Raw genomic sequence first — 19,060 nt, 5'->3', positions numbered from 1 at the left:
GCGGAAGGCTCTAGCGGCTCCTGTCTGGCGGAAGGCTCTAGCGGCTCCTGTCTGGCGGAAGGCTCTAGCGGCTCCTGTCTGGCGGACGGCTCTAGCGGCTCCTGTCTGGCGGACGGCTCTAGCGGCTCCTGTCTGGCGGACGGCTCTGAAGGCTCAGGACAGACGGGCGGCTCTGAAGGCTCAGGACAGATGGGCGGCTTTGAAGGCTCAGGACAGACGGGCGGCTTTGAAGGCTCAGGACAGACGGGCGGCTTTGAAGGCTCAGTACAGACAGGCAGCGCAGGCGGCGCTTGGCAGACGGACAGCTCAGACGGCTCGGGACAGACGGACAGCTCTGATGGCTCGGGACAGACGGGCAGCTCTGACGGCTCGGGACAGACGGACAGCTCTGACGGTGCTGTGCAGGCAGGCAGCTCAGACAGTGCTGGGCAGATGAGAGACTCTGGCTGCGCTGGAGAAGAGGAATGCTCTGACAGCACTGGACAGGTGGGAGCAACTGGGGAGAGAACCCGGAGAGACAGCCTGGTGCGGGGGGCTGCCACCGGAGGACTGGTACGTGGAGGTGGCACCGGTTATACCGGAATGTGAAGGAGGACACGCGCTCTTGAGCACCGAGCCTGCCTAACCTTACCAGGTTGAATGGTCCCCGTAGCCCTGCCAGTGCGGCGAGGTGGAAAAACCCGCACTGGGCTATGCTGGCGAACCGGGGACACCATTTGTAAGGCTGGTGCCATGTACGCCGGCCTGAGGAGATGCACTGGAGGCCAGATGCGTTGGGCCGGCTTCATGACACCCGGCTCGATGCCCAACCTAGCCCTACCAGTGCGGCGAGGTGGAATAGCCCGCACTGGGCTAAGCACGCGCACTGGGCACACCGTGCGCTCCACCGCATAACACGGTGTCTGACCAGTACGACACCCTCTCACTCCACGATAAGCACGGGGAGTTGGCTCAGGTCTCCTACCCGGCTTTGCCACACTCCGCGTGTGCCCCCCCCCCCCCCCCCCCCCAAGACATTTTTGGGTCTGACTCTCGGGCTCCCAACCGCGTCGCCGCGCTGCCTCCTCATACCAGCGCCTCTCTGCCTTCGCTGCCTCCAACTCCGCCTTGGGACGGCGATATTCCCCTGGCTGAGCCCAGGGTCCCTTGCCGTCCAGGATCTCCTCCCAAGTCCATGAGTCCTGTGTCTTCGGTCTCTGCTGCTGCTGCTGTCTGTTCCCACTCTGCTTGATCCTTTTTTGGTGGGTGTTTCTGTAACGGCTGTCATATTCTTCCTCCTCCTCGGACGAGGAGAGGCGAGAAGGATCGGACCAAAATGCAGCGTAGGTGGAATACATGATGTAATTTATTTAAACAAGACGAATACCTAACACACTTGAGAAATTACAAAACAAAAAACGACGTAGACCGACCTGAACATATGAACTTACATAAACACGAAGAACGCACGAACAGGTACAGACTAGAACAAACGAAACAGTCCCGAGTGGTGCGACATACACAGACACAGGAACAAACACCCACAAACAAACAGTGAGAACAGCCTACCTTAATATGGTTCTCAATCAGAGGAAACGTCAAACACCTGCCCCTAATTGAGAACCATATCAGGCAACACATTGAACCCAACATAAAAACACATAACATAGACTACCCACCCAGTTCACGTCCTGACCAACTAAACAAAGTTAAACAAAGGAAAATAAGGTCAGGAACGTGACAATATCACAGACTCAACGTCCTCCCAAAAAACCTTAGCACTGTCTCCCATTTCAATCTCCAACGCATATAAGCATTCTACCAATTTGTCTATGATACAGCATGAACCATGAAGAAAAACAAAAGATACATACAGTTTATACGATTTAAGCCTATATCTTCATAGAGAGTGACAAGCAAATATTCAATGCATAATGCAGTATATGCAACAATGGAGTTTAATAAAAAATAACTTCAGTTATAAAAACACGTTTACTATTATTCTAAACAGGTGAGCATTCTTCATCATCATCACCTTCACCATGAGATAAATAGTTTGGCAACTCATTCAAATTAGGGTCCTCATCCTCTGTTCTATCATCCTTTGTTAGCAGAGGCATCATTCAGGATTTGTCAGGGCCCAGAGCAACCCCACCCCATTTCAGCAATAAAGCCCTCATACATGTTATCAAAATAGAACAGGCACAAAACATAAGGCATAATTGCTACTGGGAGGAAAACTTGTAACATCAGAGTACCCCGTGGGCCTAACATATCATAGAACCACGACGATGCTGAACTACAGTTGAACTGTGCTGAACTACAGCCTTCCACAAGCTTCCCACAATAAGTTGGGTGAATTTTGTCCCATTCATCCTGACAGAGCTGGTGTAACTGAGTCAGGTTTGTAGGCCTCCTTGCTCGCACACGCTTTTTCAGTTCTGCCCACAAATTTTCTATAGGATTGAGGTAAGGGCTTTGTGATGGCTAATCCAATACCTTGACTTTGTTGTCTTAAGCCATTTTGCCACAACTTTGGAAGTATGCTTGGGGTCATTGTCCATTTGGAAGACCCATTTGCGACCAAGCTTTAACTTCCTGACTGATGTCTTGAGACGTTGCTTTAATATATCCACATCATTTTTATTCCTCATGACGCCATCTATTTTGTGAAGTGCACCAGTCCCTCCTGCAGCAAAGCACCCCCACAACATGATGCTACCACCCACGTGCTTCACGGTTGGGATGGTGTTCTTCGGCTTGCAAGCCTCCCCTTTTCCCTCCAAACATAACGATGGTCATTACGGCCAAACAGTTCTATTTTTGTTTCATCAGACCAGAGGACATTTCTCCAAAAAGTACGATCTTTGTCCCCATGTGCAGTTGCAAACCGTAGTCAGGCTTTTTTATGTCGGTTTTGGAACAGTGGCTTCTTCCTTGCTGAGCGGCCTTTCAGGTTATGTCGATATAGGACTCGTTTTACTGTGGATATAGATACTTTTGTACCTGTTTCCTCCAGCATCTTTACAAGGTCCTTTGCTGTTGTTCTGGGATTGATTTGCACTTTTCAGACCAAAGTACGTTAATCTCTAGGAGACAGAACGCTTCTCCTTCCTGAGCAATATGACGGCTGCGTGGTCCCATGGTGTTTGCACAGATGAACACAGTACGTCATTAGTAGCACTTCACTTTATAGGTTTTCATACAGAGTGAACATAGAAATTGAACTAGTAGGGGTGGGAAGGCATGCTATACAAGTCCCATTTTTCCGTTGTCTGACGTGAAACGTCAGCATATCATACCATACATTGTCTTTCCATGGTGTTGAAATGTTCAGCTTCTCTTGGAGATACCACCAAGGGGCTGAACGTTTATTTCTGTTTGAGCGGCTGTTATTTAAGTCCCGCCGTGGGACTGCACTGGAATTGGTCAGACTGGTAGCATTCCTGTCATCACCTCCTCTGGTCTGCTCTGATCCCTTCAGAGTTAATACAGCAGTTGCAATAAAGAAGCTAGCCAGAAAAGCTACAAACAGGATACGCAGAATCTGGTCCTGATCCTCCCATGGCCAGCTAGGTCCTTTGCAGCGATTCATCCTCTGGTACAGCTTGGACTGGGTCGTATGGCACCTTCCTGCAGTGGCTGGCGTGAACCCACGTAGATCTCTCAGCAACCTTCACAGACTCTCAGAAATATTTTGAATAACACTATTTACAAAATGTGTGCCATTGTCCGACCTTAATTTGGATGCCAGACCCCACCTAGGAATAATTTCCATCTGTAGGTTTTGTTTGCAAGAACAGCTCAAATAAGCAAAGAGAATCATTACTTTAAGACAAAGGACAGTCAATGCGGAGAATTTCAAGTACTTTGAAAGTTTCTTGAAGTGCAGTCGCATGAACTATCAAGCGCTATGATGAAACTGTCTCTCATGAGGAATTTCACAGGAAAGGAAGACCCAGAGTTACCTCTGCTGCAGAGGATAAGTTCATTAGAGTTACCAGCCTCAGAAATCGGCAATTACCTGCACCTCAGATTGCAGCCCAAATAAATGCTTCACAGAGGTCAAGTAACAGACACATCTCAACATCAACTGTTCAGAGGAGACTGGGTGAATCAGGCCTTCATGTTTGAATTTCTGCAAAGTAACCACTACTAAAGGACACCAATAAGAAGGAGACTTGCTTGGGCCAAGAAAAACGTGCAATGGACATTAGACTGGTGGAAATCTGTCCTTTGGTCTGATGAGTCCAAATTTGAGATTTGGTTCCAACCGCCGTGTGAGATGCAGAGTAGGTGAACGGATGATCTCAGCATGTGTGGTTCCCACCGTGAAGCATAGAGGAGGATGTGTGATGGTATGGGGTTGCTTTGCTGTTGACACTGTCTATGATTTATTTAGAATTCAAGGCACAGTGAACCAGCATGGCTACCCACAGCATTCTGCAGCGATACGAAATATATTTTGATTTGTTTAACACTTTTTGGTTACTACATGATTCCGTATGTGTTGTTTCCTAGTTTTGATGGAATCACCATTATTCTACAATGTAGAAAATAGTAAAAATAAACTCTTGAATGAGTAGGTGTGTCCAAACTTTTGACTAATACTGTATGTAAGGGGGGCTATGGAAAGTTTCTGGGGCTTCCATAAAAAGCGGGGGGGAAATACTTCTCATCTCTGTGGTAGGCTAAGTGAATAATGTGAAGCGCCTCCGTCTGTAACAGTTGATTTTGATTTATAAGGGCGGGGTCAATTTTACCAGTCGGCCCCTGGTGAGGACGCCATGTTGGAGGCCGAACTGTCTCCTTCCTGCTCTTATGCTCTTCCTATGGGGGGGGGGGGGGGGGGGGGTTGCTCTGCAGGAGTGTCTGCCCTATGATGATGAGTGTGTGAGGTTTTCATTATGAATTTATTATGACCTAGCTGGGGGGTGACTGACACTGAATTTATTATGACCTAGCTGAATTTATTATGACCTAGCAGTCACAGCTGGGGGGTGGGGGGTGGGGGGGGGGGGTCTGGAGACAACCTCAGTGTCCACTGTGCATAGTTTGGGAGAGAATACTCCCTTACCTGGTTCAACAAAGGCCTAAGCAGGGAAGTTTGTGCCACCTCATCGCCAAAAGGTTAGTGAACAGAGTTGAGGGCCTGGGCAACATGTTCATCTGCCTTGGGGCAACTGCTATGATGTTCCTTTACTTCCTCCACCAATCTACATTCACCAAATGGACATACCCATATTGGTCAATATGTATCAAGTACCCAGTGCTCGTTTGGAATGTGCCATACTGACTTGCTGTCACATGTCCAATAGTTTGGGTAGTGTGTGTGTTTAAGGGGGGTGTTTAGAAATACTGAACTGTAAGGATTTCAGTTGAATGGAAAATGAACACTGCTACGTCCTGAAAATGTTTGAGGTTACTGCTTATTTGTGAGGAACATGTCTCAAGCATAATTTAAGATGTCGAGACCAGAATAAGGGGAGGGGTGTGTGGCGAAGACGTGCTATAGGCACGACTCCCGCCAATTCGTGCACACTATTTATTTAATTGTGTCAATGTTTATCAATGCCCCGTGAAATATATATTAATCAGTTTAATCTGTTAATCCCAACATATTCCCTCATTAATTTAAAATGTTTGGTGACAGAAATTCATTAATTCATTAAATATAATATACATTCATATCATTCTTCAAGTGGAAACATTGTTTGGAGAGCTCAAACTGCACAACAGTTGTGGTAAAAACTTTTGGTTTATTTAATTGCAATTACCAGTTTACTGTCAATTTCTTCATTGTCTTTGTCTGGTTTCTGTCATGTTTTATTTTGCATGAAAGCACATGCTTTAGCGTGCACAGATATACCTGGCCTGCGCTCCAAGTATAGGTATGGCCAAATGTATTTAAGTGCTGGTTTGGGGATGTTCTAGTTAGTTCACTTTTGGGTAACTCAAGGGGAGGCTGTATCTGAGGCTGGTAGACCCCACCTGTGCTTTAATGGTAAGACAAGTTTTGCCTAATGAGAGGCTTTTTCTTTTGAATGCTGACATTGAAGTCAGAACTTTGTATACAGTGTATTTGTAAATATCACTGTCATCTTTGAAACAACCGCGCTGTGTAAATAAATCCAACACTGTCTGCCTCCTGCTGAATCTTTGTCCTTACAACTGATAGAAGGACCCTATTTTACGCTGATACAGCGCAGCGGAGATGGGCTACAGATTTCACACCAACCTGTCACTGCAAAAGCACTCAGTGGTCTCAGTCTCTGCATTTGAACTTTGTTTGTGGTATAGCATGATATAAGAAGAATTCATTATAATTCTGATGCAAGAACGCCCTCAAACAAAGTCACTTTATCCTGGCACCGGGCTGATCATGCGGTGAGCTATGCATGCCTAGTTTGTTAATTTAGTCTAGCAGACACTCATATTCCCATGCCCTTATCAATTATTTTGTAACAATATCAAGGAATAAAATTGTATTAGAAAATTATAGTTTCCCAAATGAACTTTAAGTTACAAGTTATAGGCCTAACTGATGATGTGCGGCTGCTGTGTTAAAACACAATTGTAATTCTCATTCATTGATGATCAGATACTTCAGTTGTAACTGGTTCTGTTCCGCTACATTTTTACTGTTGACAACGTTAGCACTGTTCCAAACTTAGACTATCCTATTTTTTAAATTTTTTTTTTTTTTTTTTTACATTTAGCCTGTATAGAAATCTAAACATCTCAGTAGCATGCATTCATTCATTCGCTGTCATGCTCGGTTGTGGATTTAAAAAAATGTGTGTGTTTCCAGTCATGTAAAATGACATAGAACGTTTATAAAAGGCAATGTTCCAACATCGATCTAGTGGAAAGCCTTCCTAGAAGAGTGGAGGCTGTTACAGCAGCAAAGGGGGGACCAACTCCATATTAATGCCCATGATTTTGGAATGAGATGTTTGACAAGCAGGTGTCCACATAATTTTGTTCATGTAGTGTATATTTCACAGGGGTTTACATTTACATTTACATTTAAGTCATTTAGCAGACGCTCTTATCCAGAGCGACTTACAAATTGGTGCATTCACCTTATGATATCCAGTGGAACAACCACTTTACAATAGTGCATTAACTCTTTTAAGGGGGGGGGGGGGGGGGGGGGGGTTAGAAGGATTTCTTTATCCTATCCTAGGTATTCCTTAAAGAGGTGGGGTTTCAGGTGTCTCCGGAAGGTGGTGATTGACTCCGCTGACCTGGCGTCGTGAGGGAGTTTGTTCCACCATTGGGGTGCCAGAGCAGAGCAGTTTAGACAGTACTCATTCTCTACATTGCTTGCGTCGTTACTGAAATTAGGCGACTATTAGCATTTTTGCAACCAGGAAATGGCGGAGCGATTTCTGCATAATGCACCTTTTAATTATTATTTGGGGTATAGGGGAGGGTCACTTTTTTCAAGTGATCAGGGAGGGTCAAGTAAAACATAGATTTTACTGAAAGGAGGGCCATACATTTTTATTTCAGAGGTCCGATTTTCTCCAGGTATCCCTCATAAATAATGTACAGTGCCTAAGCTTATCCTTTCATACCCCTGTCCTACTCTCAGGTGGAGCTGTTTCCTAAAACCCTGAAGTGCAGAGACATCTACCGGCCAGTGCAGCGCTTCCCCCGGGGTGTCAGTGTCCCCACTGGGCCGCGTTTGCAGAGGCCAGACTTCCAGCAGGGGGGCTCTCGTCCGGCCTACAACTACTACTACTGGGCTGGGGGTGAGGCTGGACGCCCAGGGGGAGGGGTTGGTATGCAGAAATAAGGGGTGGAGTGAAAGCAAGAGGAAAAAAGGAAGGGGGGAGGGTGGGGGGAAATAAGTTGATGTGTGTGATGTTCAAGGCAGGTCAATTTCAGCTGATTTCTGTCAATAATAAATATACTGTATGTTCCCTCAGACAAATGTGGCCCGTCATTTCTTTATCTTATGCAGTAAAAAGAATGCTTCAGCATAAACTAAACAACTGCCCACTGACAACAATTCAAACAGCAATAGGAAAGAAGGCAGGACACACCGATTCATTTAGGTGCCAGACAGTGCAAAGCTTTATTTTAGGTGTGTCGAGAATGTAAATGGAGGTACAGACATAGTTGTTCTTAGTTCCTCCTTTGTCCCTTTGTCATAGAGCAGCAGCATCTCTCCCCACATCTCCCTCTACCACACTCTGATGGAAGCCCCTCCCACCAGCCATGTGAGCTCTGCCTTCTCTGCTACGGGGGTAGTTGGCAACTCCCCTGCTTGGCTGACCTCGCCCGTCCCAGTAGTGATGGCACCCGCTCCCCCGAGCATCCCATTGGTCTGTTCCTCTGAAATGCCTCTCTTGCCATTGGTCAGGCTGTTGCACTGAACCGCGAGGGACCCTCCTCCTTCCTCTCTCCCTATGGCCTCGCCCAGGCTCCATTTCAATGCCGTTGCTAGGTGGGATGTCTATTTTAGAAGTGTCCAGGCTTGATTTGCTTATTGGCTGACCGTCTTTAGGAACTGGAGCCTCTTGTAGGCCTAGCTCCGTACGTCCCTCCCCTTCTTCCTTCTCCAATTGGCTTAACTGTGCTTGTCCCAGGTCTGGGTGGCTAGAGTTCTCCTGAAGTCTGGCTTTGATTGGTGCGTTGTGAAAGTTGTCAGGAGGAGCACTGTAAAGGTTGTCATGTTTCTCTGAGGACAGAGAGAGTTTGTCCAGATGGTCAGTGGGGGGGACAGGTGTCCCTGGGTGGGTGTGGGGCCTGCCTCGCCCCGCCTCTGGCCTGCCTCTCCCTCCCCTCCTGGGGCCCCTGAAGTGGCCCTGCGGCACTTGGTGACGGTACTGGTGACCTAGCCCTCCCCTGCGATGTGAGTGGCCAGCGTGTTGCAGCTTTGGTGCTGTGATCTGATTGGTGGAGGCAGGGGGAAGGGAGGGCAGTGATTGGCTGGGAGAGGCATTCCCATCAGCGCTGACATTGTCTGAGTCAGGAGGTGGCTATGAAAAACAAGTGGCAACGTTATTTAATTAAGATACATTATCAGGAAAGTGCACGCTCACACACAGACACTTCAGCTAATATTTTTTCTAAGCCCCTCCTTGCTTCCTTACCTCATTAATATGTATGAGGAAGCGGTTAGACTCCGCCTCTGTGTCGATAATCCCGCCTTTTGCTTTCTGACGCTCCAAAAGGTTCTGGAGCTCAGCCCACTTCTGCCGAAACTCCACCCCCATCACCGCTCCCTCCAGCTGAGTGAAGTAGAGGTCAGCACAAATGCATGGATGTATTTGCAATAGTAGCCACTATAATTTAAGGGGTTGTGTCCCTCAAGTAGTTTAGTTAAAATTGCAAGCCATGAAAAAAATGTGCTGTAGAGAAAAAAGAACAGCTACATAGCAGTACAGTGTGTTGTAAGTGTGTGCAATTGTGTCTTTACCTTTGGAAAGCTAGGGGCGGGATTGGACAGGAGCTGGTCAACGTTGTAAGTCAGAGGTTCTCTACACACGGGACACACAACCGTTAGCTCCTACAGGGGGAGGGAGAAAGAAAGAACCACCAGTCAAACTGACCACAAAGTGAATCATCACTGTAAAATATCCAGTAATATAGCTAAAAAAAATAAATTGACCCCCCCCCCCCCCCCCCCAAAAAAAAATTCTGTTTCACTTTAGGAACACCCAGGCGCTCCCCCTCAATTCCACCGCTGCATATGGACACTTGATCTCACCTCATCGGTCCTCTCCCGTGTCTTGTCCTGCTCCAGCTCCTTCTCCCTCTCCTGGAGCTCAGTCTCAGAGTGCATGATATAGCAGCCTAGGCAGTGGGAGTGGAAATAATGGTAGCATCTGGTCTTGGTGAACGCCTCCCCATCCTGGGACATACCAGAAAGACACAGGGGAGGACAATGCTGCGGTCCCATTTTGTGTCCACTTGCTCACTCCCCCTCATAGATTTCAAAAGCATTGGATTGGTGTAAACATTGTCTACAGAGTTTCAAACAGGAAGACTAGTTTAAACTTTCATCTTGTGTGGACTAATGGAAATACAAATTATACAGCTCACTTTAAACCCGTAAAGGCAGATGACGCAGTTCCCATGGGGAATATTGCTCTCTGTCAGGATCTCTTTGGCTTTCTGAGAGAGACAGAGAAGAGGGACTGAGTCAGGTACTTGATATTCATCTCTATTTATAAATTTATAAATAAAATAAAATCAGGTCAAAGGGCATCCTCGAGCCACAGTTCTAATTTTAATATCACAAATACAGTACTTAAATTACTGTGGTCTCCAACTAAGAGATTTCAAATAAGAACAGAGGGAGTGAGAGAAAGAGAAAATGAGGGAAAAGGGGAGAGGGGGGTAAATAAAGGGAGAGAAAGAGAACTGGCCTCAATGAGCTGGTACAACACAGCGGAACCCAGGCAGGACACCGCCTCTTTCTGCAGACATTTCTGCACACTGGGAGAGAGAGAGAAATCTGGGAGCAATACAAGTAACAGGGGACACAAAAATGTTTTTAACTACCCTTCATCAGAGCAGTGGATAAGACTACAATGAACCTAAGATGGACAACAGACTTCCTCTAGTTACCTGCACAGCTTGTCATCAGAAAGACCCCGAGGGTTGTGGATGGAAATGGAGGGAGGAGAGCAGGGATACTTAGGAAGAGAGAGAGATCAGTGTATAACATTGGAAGTGGCATGTCCTGAGAATGAAAGGGACAGGGCAGGGTCCTAAGGACAGGAAATTCTGAAAGCATAGGAAAAACTTTCACATGATTCAGAAACAATATTACAGGAAGTGTTGTTGCTACATGGAGGGTTGTCTCAAAACTCACATAGGACCCCTCAACTCCGGTCCTACAGTGCTACTGGGTAAGCAAGCTTTTGTTACATCCCTGCACCAATACACAAAAGTGTACACACCCTGTAGGTAGCTCTCCAGGAGCAGGGAAGGCCAGTATCTTTAGGCGGGTACACAAATCTTTTTTTTTTTTTACACAAGTAACCTAAATACATGCCCTAAGCCAGGGAATGGGGAATATTTTTGGGGAATTGCAAAGGACAAGGAAGAAGGGAATATGAGCATACCTGCAAGTCGAGAGTCAAAGTCAGGGTGAGTCGCACAAACTGAGAGAAGGAATCTTCACCCGTGGAGGGATATAGAACCAGACTCACCTCCCATCCCCTATAAGAGAGAGCAACAGAGAATGTCAATTAACTTCAAAGCCCGAAGTCTATATACACACTTCAAAGCCCGAAGTCTATCAGCTATTCATCTAGTCTTATCTATTGTCCGGGGGAGGCTAAACAGTCATGTGCTATAGCAAAACACCCAGGGATAGAAAAGAGAGCAGAAAGAGATGTCTGTTTAAGTGTGAAGGCCGATAGTCCTCTTCAAAGAGCAGTTGGGAGGACAGGATGTTGAATTCAGAGGGAACGCAACAATCAGCTGAGTATGATGCAACAGACCTGCAATATCCCTCGATTTGGCCCATCCTCGTGATGCAACATAAAACATAGTTAACTTGCACACTGCACTTCTGATACAATGGTGTGTGTGGTGTTTGTGTGCCTATAGTATTATAGTTTGGTCACAGATCTGTACTGTATGTGCTTAAGGTGAACCAAGTTGTTTTGTCATTTGTTGCTATGCCACACCAGCACAAACAGATCTGCAAATCAGGCTACAGCTGGTATTTATATAGATTCATGAGTCAGCAAAATCTTAAGTGAGGTCTTAGCCCAGGCCCCAGAACACCACTATCATCAAATAGAATGGCTCACCCATCATCTCTCCTGTTAATCTGCAGCTCATCCAGATAGATGGACTGGAGAACCTCAATCTCAGACAGCACACTGTAGAGAGGAGATGTAGCCAATGTCAATGAATGATGCAACAATCTGGATGTTACAGCAGAAATGGCTTGAACTGTAACTTATTAACTTACTGCAGAGCAGGATCATTAGCTAGCTTAACCAGATGTAAAATGTAGAGCCTGCATAGCTCAGATAATCATGTGTGGCAAATTATCAAGCTAGCTATAAATGACAGCGGGGTCGTTCAACCTCAAAAAGCACAAAGGATTGACACCCACCATCTTAGATTATTCAGAAATTATTTTGTCTTAATATAATTTGATCTCTGAGAAACTAAACTAATTGATTGCACCCAAATTGTCTATTTTCATTAATAGGATTCATATAATATTCAATAAATATAGTACCGAGCACCTGATTTGGACCCAACTTTTTTCCAACAATGAGTTAGACATGAGGAATCCAAAGAAGTGGTCAAAAGCCACCCACAGACCCCCCATTAAAAATCCTACAATGTGATTTTCTTGATTTTTTTTTCTCATTTTGTCTGTCATAGTTGAAGTGTACCTATGATGAAAATTACAGGCCTCTCTCATCTTTTTAAGTGGGAGAACTTGCACAATTGGTGGCTGACTAAATACTTTTTTGCCCCACTGTATGACTCGTTTTACTGAGGATATAAATAATTTTGTATCTGTTTCCTCCAGCATCTTCACAAGGTCCTTTGCTGTTGTTCTGGGATTGATTTGCACTTTTCAGACCAAAGTACATTCACCTCTAGGAGACAGAACACCTCTAGGAGACAGAACGCGTCTCCTTCCTGAGCGGTATGACGGCTGCGTGGTCTCATGGTGTATATACTTGTGTGCTACTGTTTGTACAGATGAACGTGGTACCTTCATGCGTTTGGAAATTGCTCCAAAGAATGAACCAGACTTGTGGAGGTCTACAAGTTTTTATCTGAGGTCTTGGCTGATTTCTTTTGATTTTCCCATGATGTCAAGCAAAGAGGAATTGAGGTTGAAGTTAGTCCTTGAAGTACATCCACAGATACACCTCCAATTGACTCAAATGATGTCAATTAGCCTATCAGAAGCTTCTAAAGCCATGACATCATTTTCTGGAATTTTCCAAGCTGTTTAAAGGCACAGTCAACTTAGTGTATGTAAACTTCTGACCCACTGGAATTGTTATCCAGTGAATTACAAGTGAAATAATGTAAACAATTGTTGGAAAAATTACTTGTGTCATTTACAAAGTAGATGTACTAAACGACTTGCCAAAACTATAATTTGTTAACAAGAAATTTGTGGACTGGTTGAAAAACGAGTTTTAATGACTCCAACCTAAGTGTAAATAAACTTCCGACCAAACAGATTACAATATACATTTTTTCTGACCGTTTGGACAATGTAATCACCAAATAAATTATAAGCGTACCAGAGAGTCTGTTGTAATGCCTTTATTACAGTAAACACTAAAAACTAGGGATGCACAATATAATGGTGAACATATTGGAATCAGACGATATTAGCTAAAAATGCCAACATCGGTATCGGCTCGATATCTAGTTTAACACCGATGTTAAAAAACGATGTCAAAGCTACCGTGCATACCAATAAAACGTAGGTACATGACGTAATGACGCCACGTAAAATGTTGCGCTACATAGCATTCCTAATCCACACAATTTTCTGCTGTGTGGATCGAGCAGTTAACAAGTCTAGCAGTCATTTAAAAGAGTAAGAACATTTTTACGAGACAACTCAAAGTTAACGGCAAGATAATGGAATTCATTGCCCTTGACAATCAACCGTTCTCTGTCGTGGGTGATGTTGGCTTTCGCCGACTGGTCGAGCACCGGTCCACACTATCAAGTGCCCTATTTTTCAGATGTTGCCCTACTGGATTTACATAGTATTAGTGTCACTGATACTAGCTTCACGACATACTATGGAACGCAGTTTGGGTCTTTGCGTGTCAAAAAAAATACAGTAGTACTGTCAAAGCTGTACAAAAAAAGTCTGCAAACAAGCAATAACTGGCCACAGACGATGTGTTAACAATACCGCATTGGTGATAAAGCATAATCTGTTCGACCGCAACTTCTAAGGGGCAACTTCTGGGTTCGCGCCCAGGCTCTGTCGCACGCGGCCGCAACCGGGAGGTCCGTGGGGCGACGCACATTTGGCATAGCGTCGTCCGGGTTAGGGAGGGTTTGGCCGGTAGGGATATCCTTGTCTCAGTATGTAAAATGTAATAAAATGTATGCACTACTGTAAGTCGCTCTGGATAAGAGCGTCTGCTAAATGACTAAAATGTAAAAAAATGTAATGTATGGGGTAGCTAGCTTTTGCTTGGTACCTAGCTAGCACCAATAAAACCAACCTAAAAACAATGACTAGTAGAAAGTGCAGTTATTTTCATTATTCTTAGCAATGATTCAGGAATCCTTGTGAGAGAGTATTAGCTAGGTAGCCACTTGTTGTTCGCCTATTGAAATTGAACTTCAGTTCATGAAAATAAATAGCTAGCCAGCTACTTAACTTTGTTGCCCAAAGCTAACGTTATTAGCAGCCAGCTAGCTTCATCTGTCTAGTGAGGCTGAACCGGACCAGGTTATGGGTTGTGAAGCTAGCCACAATAAGGATTAGGCACAATAGTGGAATTTGCAGTTTGCCTTCAAAATAAAAGTATGTAATTGACAGTGATGCAAATCATACAAATAGTAGAATTATGCCCTACTTTTATTCTGAAGGCTAACCGCAAAGTCCACTATTGTGGCTAATCCTTATTATGCCTAGCTTCACATAGATGGTTCTGACCACCATTAATCAAATAAGAACTGTCTTATAAATTAGGGTTATTTTAGATGATGACACCTAGCTAACTATAGCTACTGAAACAGATTGTCGTGTTATTTGACATGTCAAATAGAGTTATTTGACGTGCAAAGACCCAAACGGCGTTCCATAGAAACGGCCCAAACGGCGTTCCATCCTGGTTGAGAATGAAACGACTGAACAACGAAACAGCACAGCAAGTAAGTGAAAGAAATGTTTTATTTTTTTTATTTTATTTTACCAGGTAAGTTGACTGAGAACACGTTCTCATTTGCAGCAACGACCTGGGGAATAGTTACAGGGGAGAGGAGGGGGATGAATGAGCCAATTGTAAACTGGGGATTATTAGGTGACCATGATGGTTTGAGGGCCAGATTGGTAATTTAGCCAGGACACCGGGGTTAACACCCCTACTCTTACGATAAGTGCCATGGGATCTTTAATGACCTCAGAGAGTCAGGACACCCGTTTAACGTCCCATCCGAAAGACGGCACCCTATACAGGACAGTGTCCCCAATCACTGCCCTGGGGCATTGGGATATTTTTTAGACCAGAGGAAAGAGTGCCTCCTACTGGCCCTCCAACACCACTTCCAGCAGCATCTGGTCTCCCATCCAGGTACTGACCAGGACCAACCCTGCTTAGCTTCAGAAGCAAGCCAGCAGTGGTATGCAGGGTGGTATGCTGCTGGCAAATAGGTTTTGATTATGTTTTAGTAGTAATGGGGACATAGGTAAATGCCAACAAAATAACTTTTTGTTCAGTGTGGTGTGTAACCTTTATTTAACTAGGCAAGTCAGTTAAGAACAAATTCTTATTTACAATTACAGCCTACCCCGGCCAATTGTGCGCCGCCCTATGGAACTCCTAATCACGGCCGGATGTGATACAGCCTGGATTCGAACAAGGGACAGTAGTGACGCCTCTTGCACTGAGATGCAATGCCTTAGACCGCTGCGTCTGTGTGTGTGTTAACTATTTAACTGTACTAGAATGCTTAAAAGGCCGCAAAAATGTTAAATATCAGTTATCGGTATCGGGGGTTTTTTGGCAAGGAAAATATCTGATATCGATAAATCACTACTAAAAACTGTCACATTCGTGAATGCAATTTCCAAAATAAAATGGTTTAGGCCTATTTAATGCTTACGCTAACTATTCAATGGTCGCTTTTTTATCTTTAAACTAAAATGCTGGATTGCATTTCACATTATGAATGACTCGTATGTTGTCTGATGACATGAATGAATTAATGACTGATTGATACAGTAGCCTATATAAGTATTGAAATATAGACCTAAATAAGTTACAGTATGAAGACTAAACAGGATGCACTCTTAGGCCTACAGCTCGATGGTGGTTTTACAAGGCTATACTAAGCCTACTAATGATAATGACATTCATTATTATGATGATAATAACAATAAGGAGATTAAGGAAAAAGGAGGGTTATTATTTTAAATCATGTCTGACAATTTGGAACAGTGTAAACACTAAATAAATGACAAATAATACCAGATGCTGGTCTAATGAAAAAAAAGTTTAAAGCCTTTATTACAGCATAGCAAAAATTAAAACTGCCAAATTTGTGAAATTGTTGAGACTTGGTGCTCATGGAATCAGTAGGCTATCAACCAAACAGGCAACAGACGCAATATCTGTCTTATTTCAGTTGATATATGATTGATTTATAAAGCCAGGCACATTTAATAGTTAGGCTATTGATTATTGGGCTCCCGAGTGGCGCAGCGATCTAAGGCACTGCATCTCAGTGCTAGAGGCGTCACTACAGACGCTAAGACGCACAATTGGCCCAGCATCATTCGGGTTTGGCCGGTGTAGGCCGTCATTGTAAATAAAAATGTGTTCTTCCCTGAACTGCCTTGTAAAAAAAAAAAAAATCTATAAATAAATACAAAAAATACCTAATTAGGTAGGGGTTTCCTCTCCCCTAACTTTTCTTAGACAATTAAGGCAAGGTCTGTTTTCGAATCTCCCAACTCTGTTGCCTCCCCGGCATTGTTATCAACACCAATATACTGGTTAACATTGCTAGCGCTCACCTAAAGAAATCTTGGTTGACCAACAGCCTATCAACCAAACAATCAACCAGTTGACTAAATGAGGTCAGCCTTAGACTACACAATAATAACCTAAATGACAGTTAAAATAATAAAAATACAAAGAATATTCCAAAACATGCATTGTATGCAACAAAGCAAAAAAATAATAGTGCAAAAAAATATTTATATATATTTTTGCAAAGCCTTATGTTTGGGGCAAATCCAACACATCACTGAGTAACTCAAGTTTATTTTTTTATATAGCCCTTCGTACATCAGCTAATAATAACTGCCTCCTTATTTTCAAGCATGGTGGTGGCTGCATCATGGTAAGGGTATGCTTAACATCACCAGAGACAGGTGAGTTTGTCAGGATGAAAAGAAATGGAGCTAAGCAAAGGCAAAATCATAGAGGTAAACATGATTCAGTCTGCTTTAACGCCAGACACTTGAACAGGAATTCACCTTTCAGCGGGACAACACCCTACACACAAAGCCAAATGAATGTTCCTGAATGGACAAGTTACAGTTTTGACTTATTCAGTAGTTGCTTGAAAATCTATGGCAAGACTTGAAAATTGATGTCAAGCCATGATCCAACACCTTGACAGAGCATGAACAATTTTGAAAAGAATAATGGGCAAATATTGCACAATAGAGGTGTGCAAAGCTCTTATGAGACTAACCAAGGAAGACTCACAGCTGTAATCGCTGCCAAAGTTGCATTGACTCATGGTGGTGAATACCTATCTAATCAAGGAAAAAAAAAATGTTTTTTTAAATGTAACCTTTATTTAACTAGGCAAGTCAGTTAAGAACAAATTCTTATTTACAATGACGGCCTACCGGGGAACAGTAGGTAGAACAACAGATTTTTACCTTGTCAGCTCAGGGATTTGATACAGCAACTTTTTGGTTACTGGCCCAACGCTCTAACCACTAGGCTACCTGCCGCCCGTTTTATTTTTCATTCATCTTTAAAAAATATATTATTACTTTTCTTCCGCTTTGACAGAGTATGACAATTAAAACATTTTAATTCTACTTTGTAACAAAATAAAATATGAAGAAATCAAAGGGGGTGTAGACTTTCTATTAAGCACTGTACCATTGACTTGCATTGGATTTGTGTCACAAATGCTAAAACGTTAGCATTTGAAATAGTGGCCAGGTAAACAAAACCAAAGCATGGGTTGCTGTCATATCTTGTCCATAAACCACTTACAGGGTAAGGAAACAAATGTTGTGATTTTGGTTAACTATCCCTTTAATATTGAGGGGCTGTTCTTTTTTGATCACCTCCTAGCAGGAACAACACTGTTTAGTGGTCAGAACCTTGTAATTTCAGAATGTAGGATAGGACATAAACCTAACAACTTCAATGACTAATTTCTATGAAGGGGGGGGGGGGGTCAACAAATTAGATGAGAATCCATTACATAAAACAAAGAAACTATAATCAGAGGCGCAGCTTCATACTACTTGTCACACTCCTTGTGGTGGGTTTGGTGCGAGGGGTCCATGGCTGGCGTTTTACCATTTCCTTGTATTCTTCATGCCTTACTCAATGTTATAAAAAAGTTTGGTCAAAATCAGAGTGTTAGGTACTATATTTATTGGGTATTATGAATTCTATACATTTAAATTGCCAATTTGGGTGTAATCAATTAGCTTATTAATTTATCAGAGATCAAATTACATTTCATCAAAATAACGTGTCAAAAATGCTATTGTTATAGGTTTCTAACTATGGAAATTATTTCAGAACAATCTGAGATGGTTGGTGTCATGGTTTGCTGAAATGCCATGGAACGACCCAGCACTGAACCATAATCTGGCTTTACAGGAGACGTTGAACATGGAAATTCTCCTGCCACGTTCAACGTCTCCTTTAAAGCCAGATTCTGGTTCAATCAGATATAAACTTCGTGTATTTTCCTATATGTATGTCAGCTAACTAGCACTGTATGTAATATCTTTAGTAAATTACAATGTTGAACAAACAGCTTGCTTGCAAGATTATGCTTGGCTGCATCATCCCCTGCACCCAGCTGTGTTGTTGGTTAATTTGGGTGTAGCTAACGTTAGTAAACTAGCTGCTGGAGCTAGCAAGCTAGCGACCCATAGCTAGCTAACCACAATCTACAACGTACATATCATTTGAAGATACATTTAAGTAAATGGTATTGAATATGAATTAACGTATTATACAGGCATTTGACACATTTTCTCCACCTACACGCTCTCATCAACAAACTCACTCGCTTTCAGCGGCCATCTTCGTTCCACCGACCGGTGTTGTGCCCGAAAATCTCCCCCTCCCCACCTTGTAATTTCTTTAATTTTGTGGCTAGTCAA

The 19,060-nt window shown here is 43.6% G+C and overlaps 1 protein-coding gene across 3 annotated transcripts; it reads right to left on the bottom strand.

Moving 5' to 3' along the window:
• Positions 1-8,036: 8,036 nt before the first annotated feature.
• LOC129855701 (E3 ubiquitin-protein ligase RNF25-like) lies at positions 8,037-19,060 on the bottom strand. 3 transcript variants are annotated; one of them, XM_055923638.1, is made up of 10 exons: positions 18,964-19,060; positions 11,763-11,834; positions 11,067-11,163; positions 10,567-10,634; positions 10,365-10,434; positions 10,039-10,110; positions 9,704-9,847; positions 9,413-9,502; positions 9,087-9,224; positions 8,037-8,972 (listed from the first exon to the last, which is right to left on the bottom strand). In XM_055923638.1, exons 1-10 carry the CDS (start codon positions 18,978-18,980, stop codon positions 8,139-8,141), a joined length of 1,602 nt encoding a protein of 533 aa, XP_055779613.1. In that variant the 5' UTR covers positions 18,981-19,060; the 3' UTR covers positions 8,037-8,138. The 3 variants fall into 3 exon arrangements, with proteins under 3 accessions (XP_055779613.1, XP_055779614.1, XP_055779615.1); XM_055923639.1 differs by lacking the exon at positions 11,763-11,834 and having other exon boundaries at positions 18,964-19,041; XM_055923640.1 differs by lacking the exons at positions 11,763-11,834; positions 18,964-19,060 and having other exon boundaries at positions 10,365-10,453; positions 11,067-11,157.

This window comes from Salvelinus fontinalis, chromosome 5 (genome assembly GCF_029448725.1).
Source record: "Salvelinus fontinalis isolate EN_2023a chromosome 5, ASM2944872v1, whole genome shotgun sequence".
NCBI classification, from domain to species: Eukaryota; Metazoa; Chordata; class Actinopteri; order Salmoniformes; family Salmonidae; genus Salvelinus; species Salvelinus fontinalis.
This window is presented reverse-complemented; position numbering and strand designations above follow the sequence as displayed.

Excerpts from the sequence above, each read along its gene's own strand:
- LOC129855701 (XM_055923638.1), bottom strand. Across the intron at positions 9,225-9,412 it reads CCGCCCCTAGCTTTCCAAAG|CTGGAGGGAGCGGTGATGGG; the intron begins GTAAAGACACAA and ends TACTTCACTCAG. Across the intron at positions 8,973-9,086 it reads TCCTCATACATATTAATGAG|CCACCTCCTGACTCAGACAA; the intron begins GTAAGGAAGCAA and ends TGTTTTTCATAG.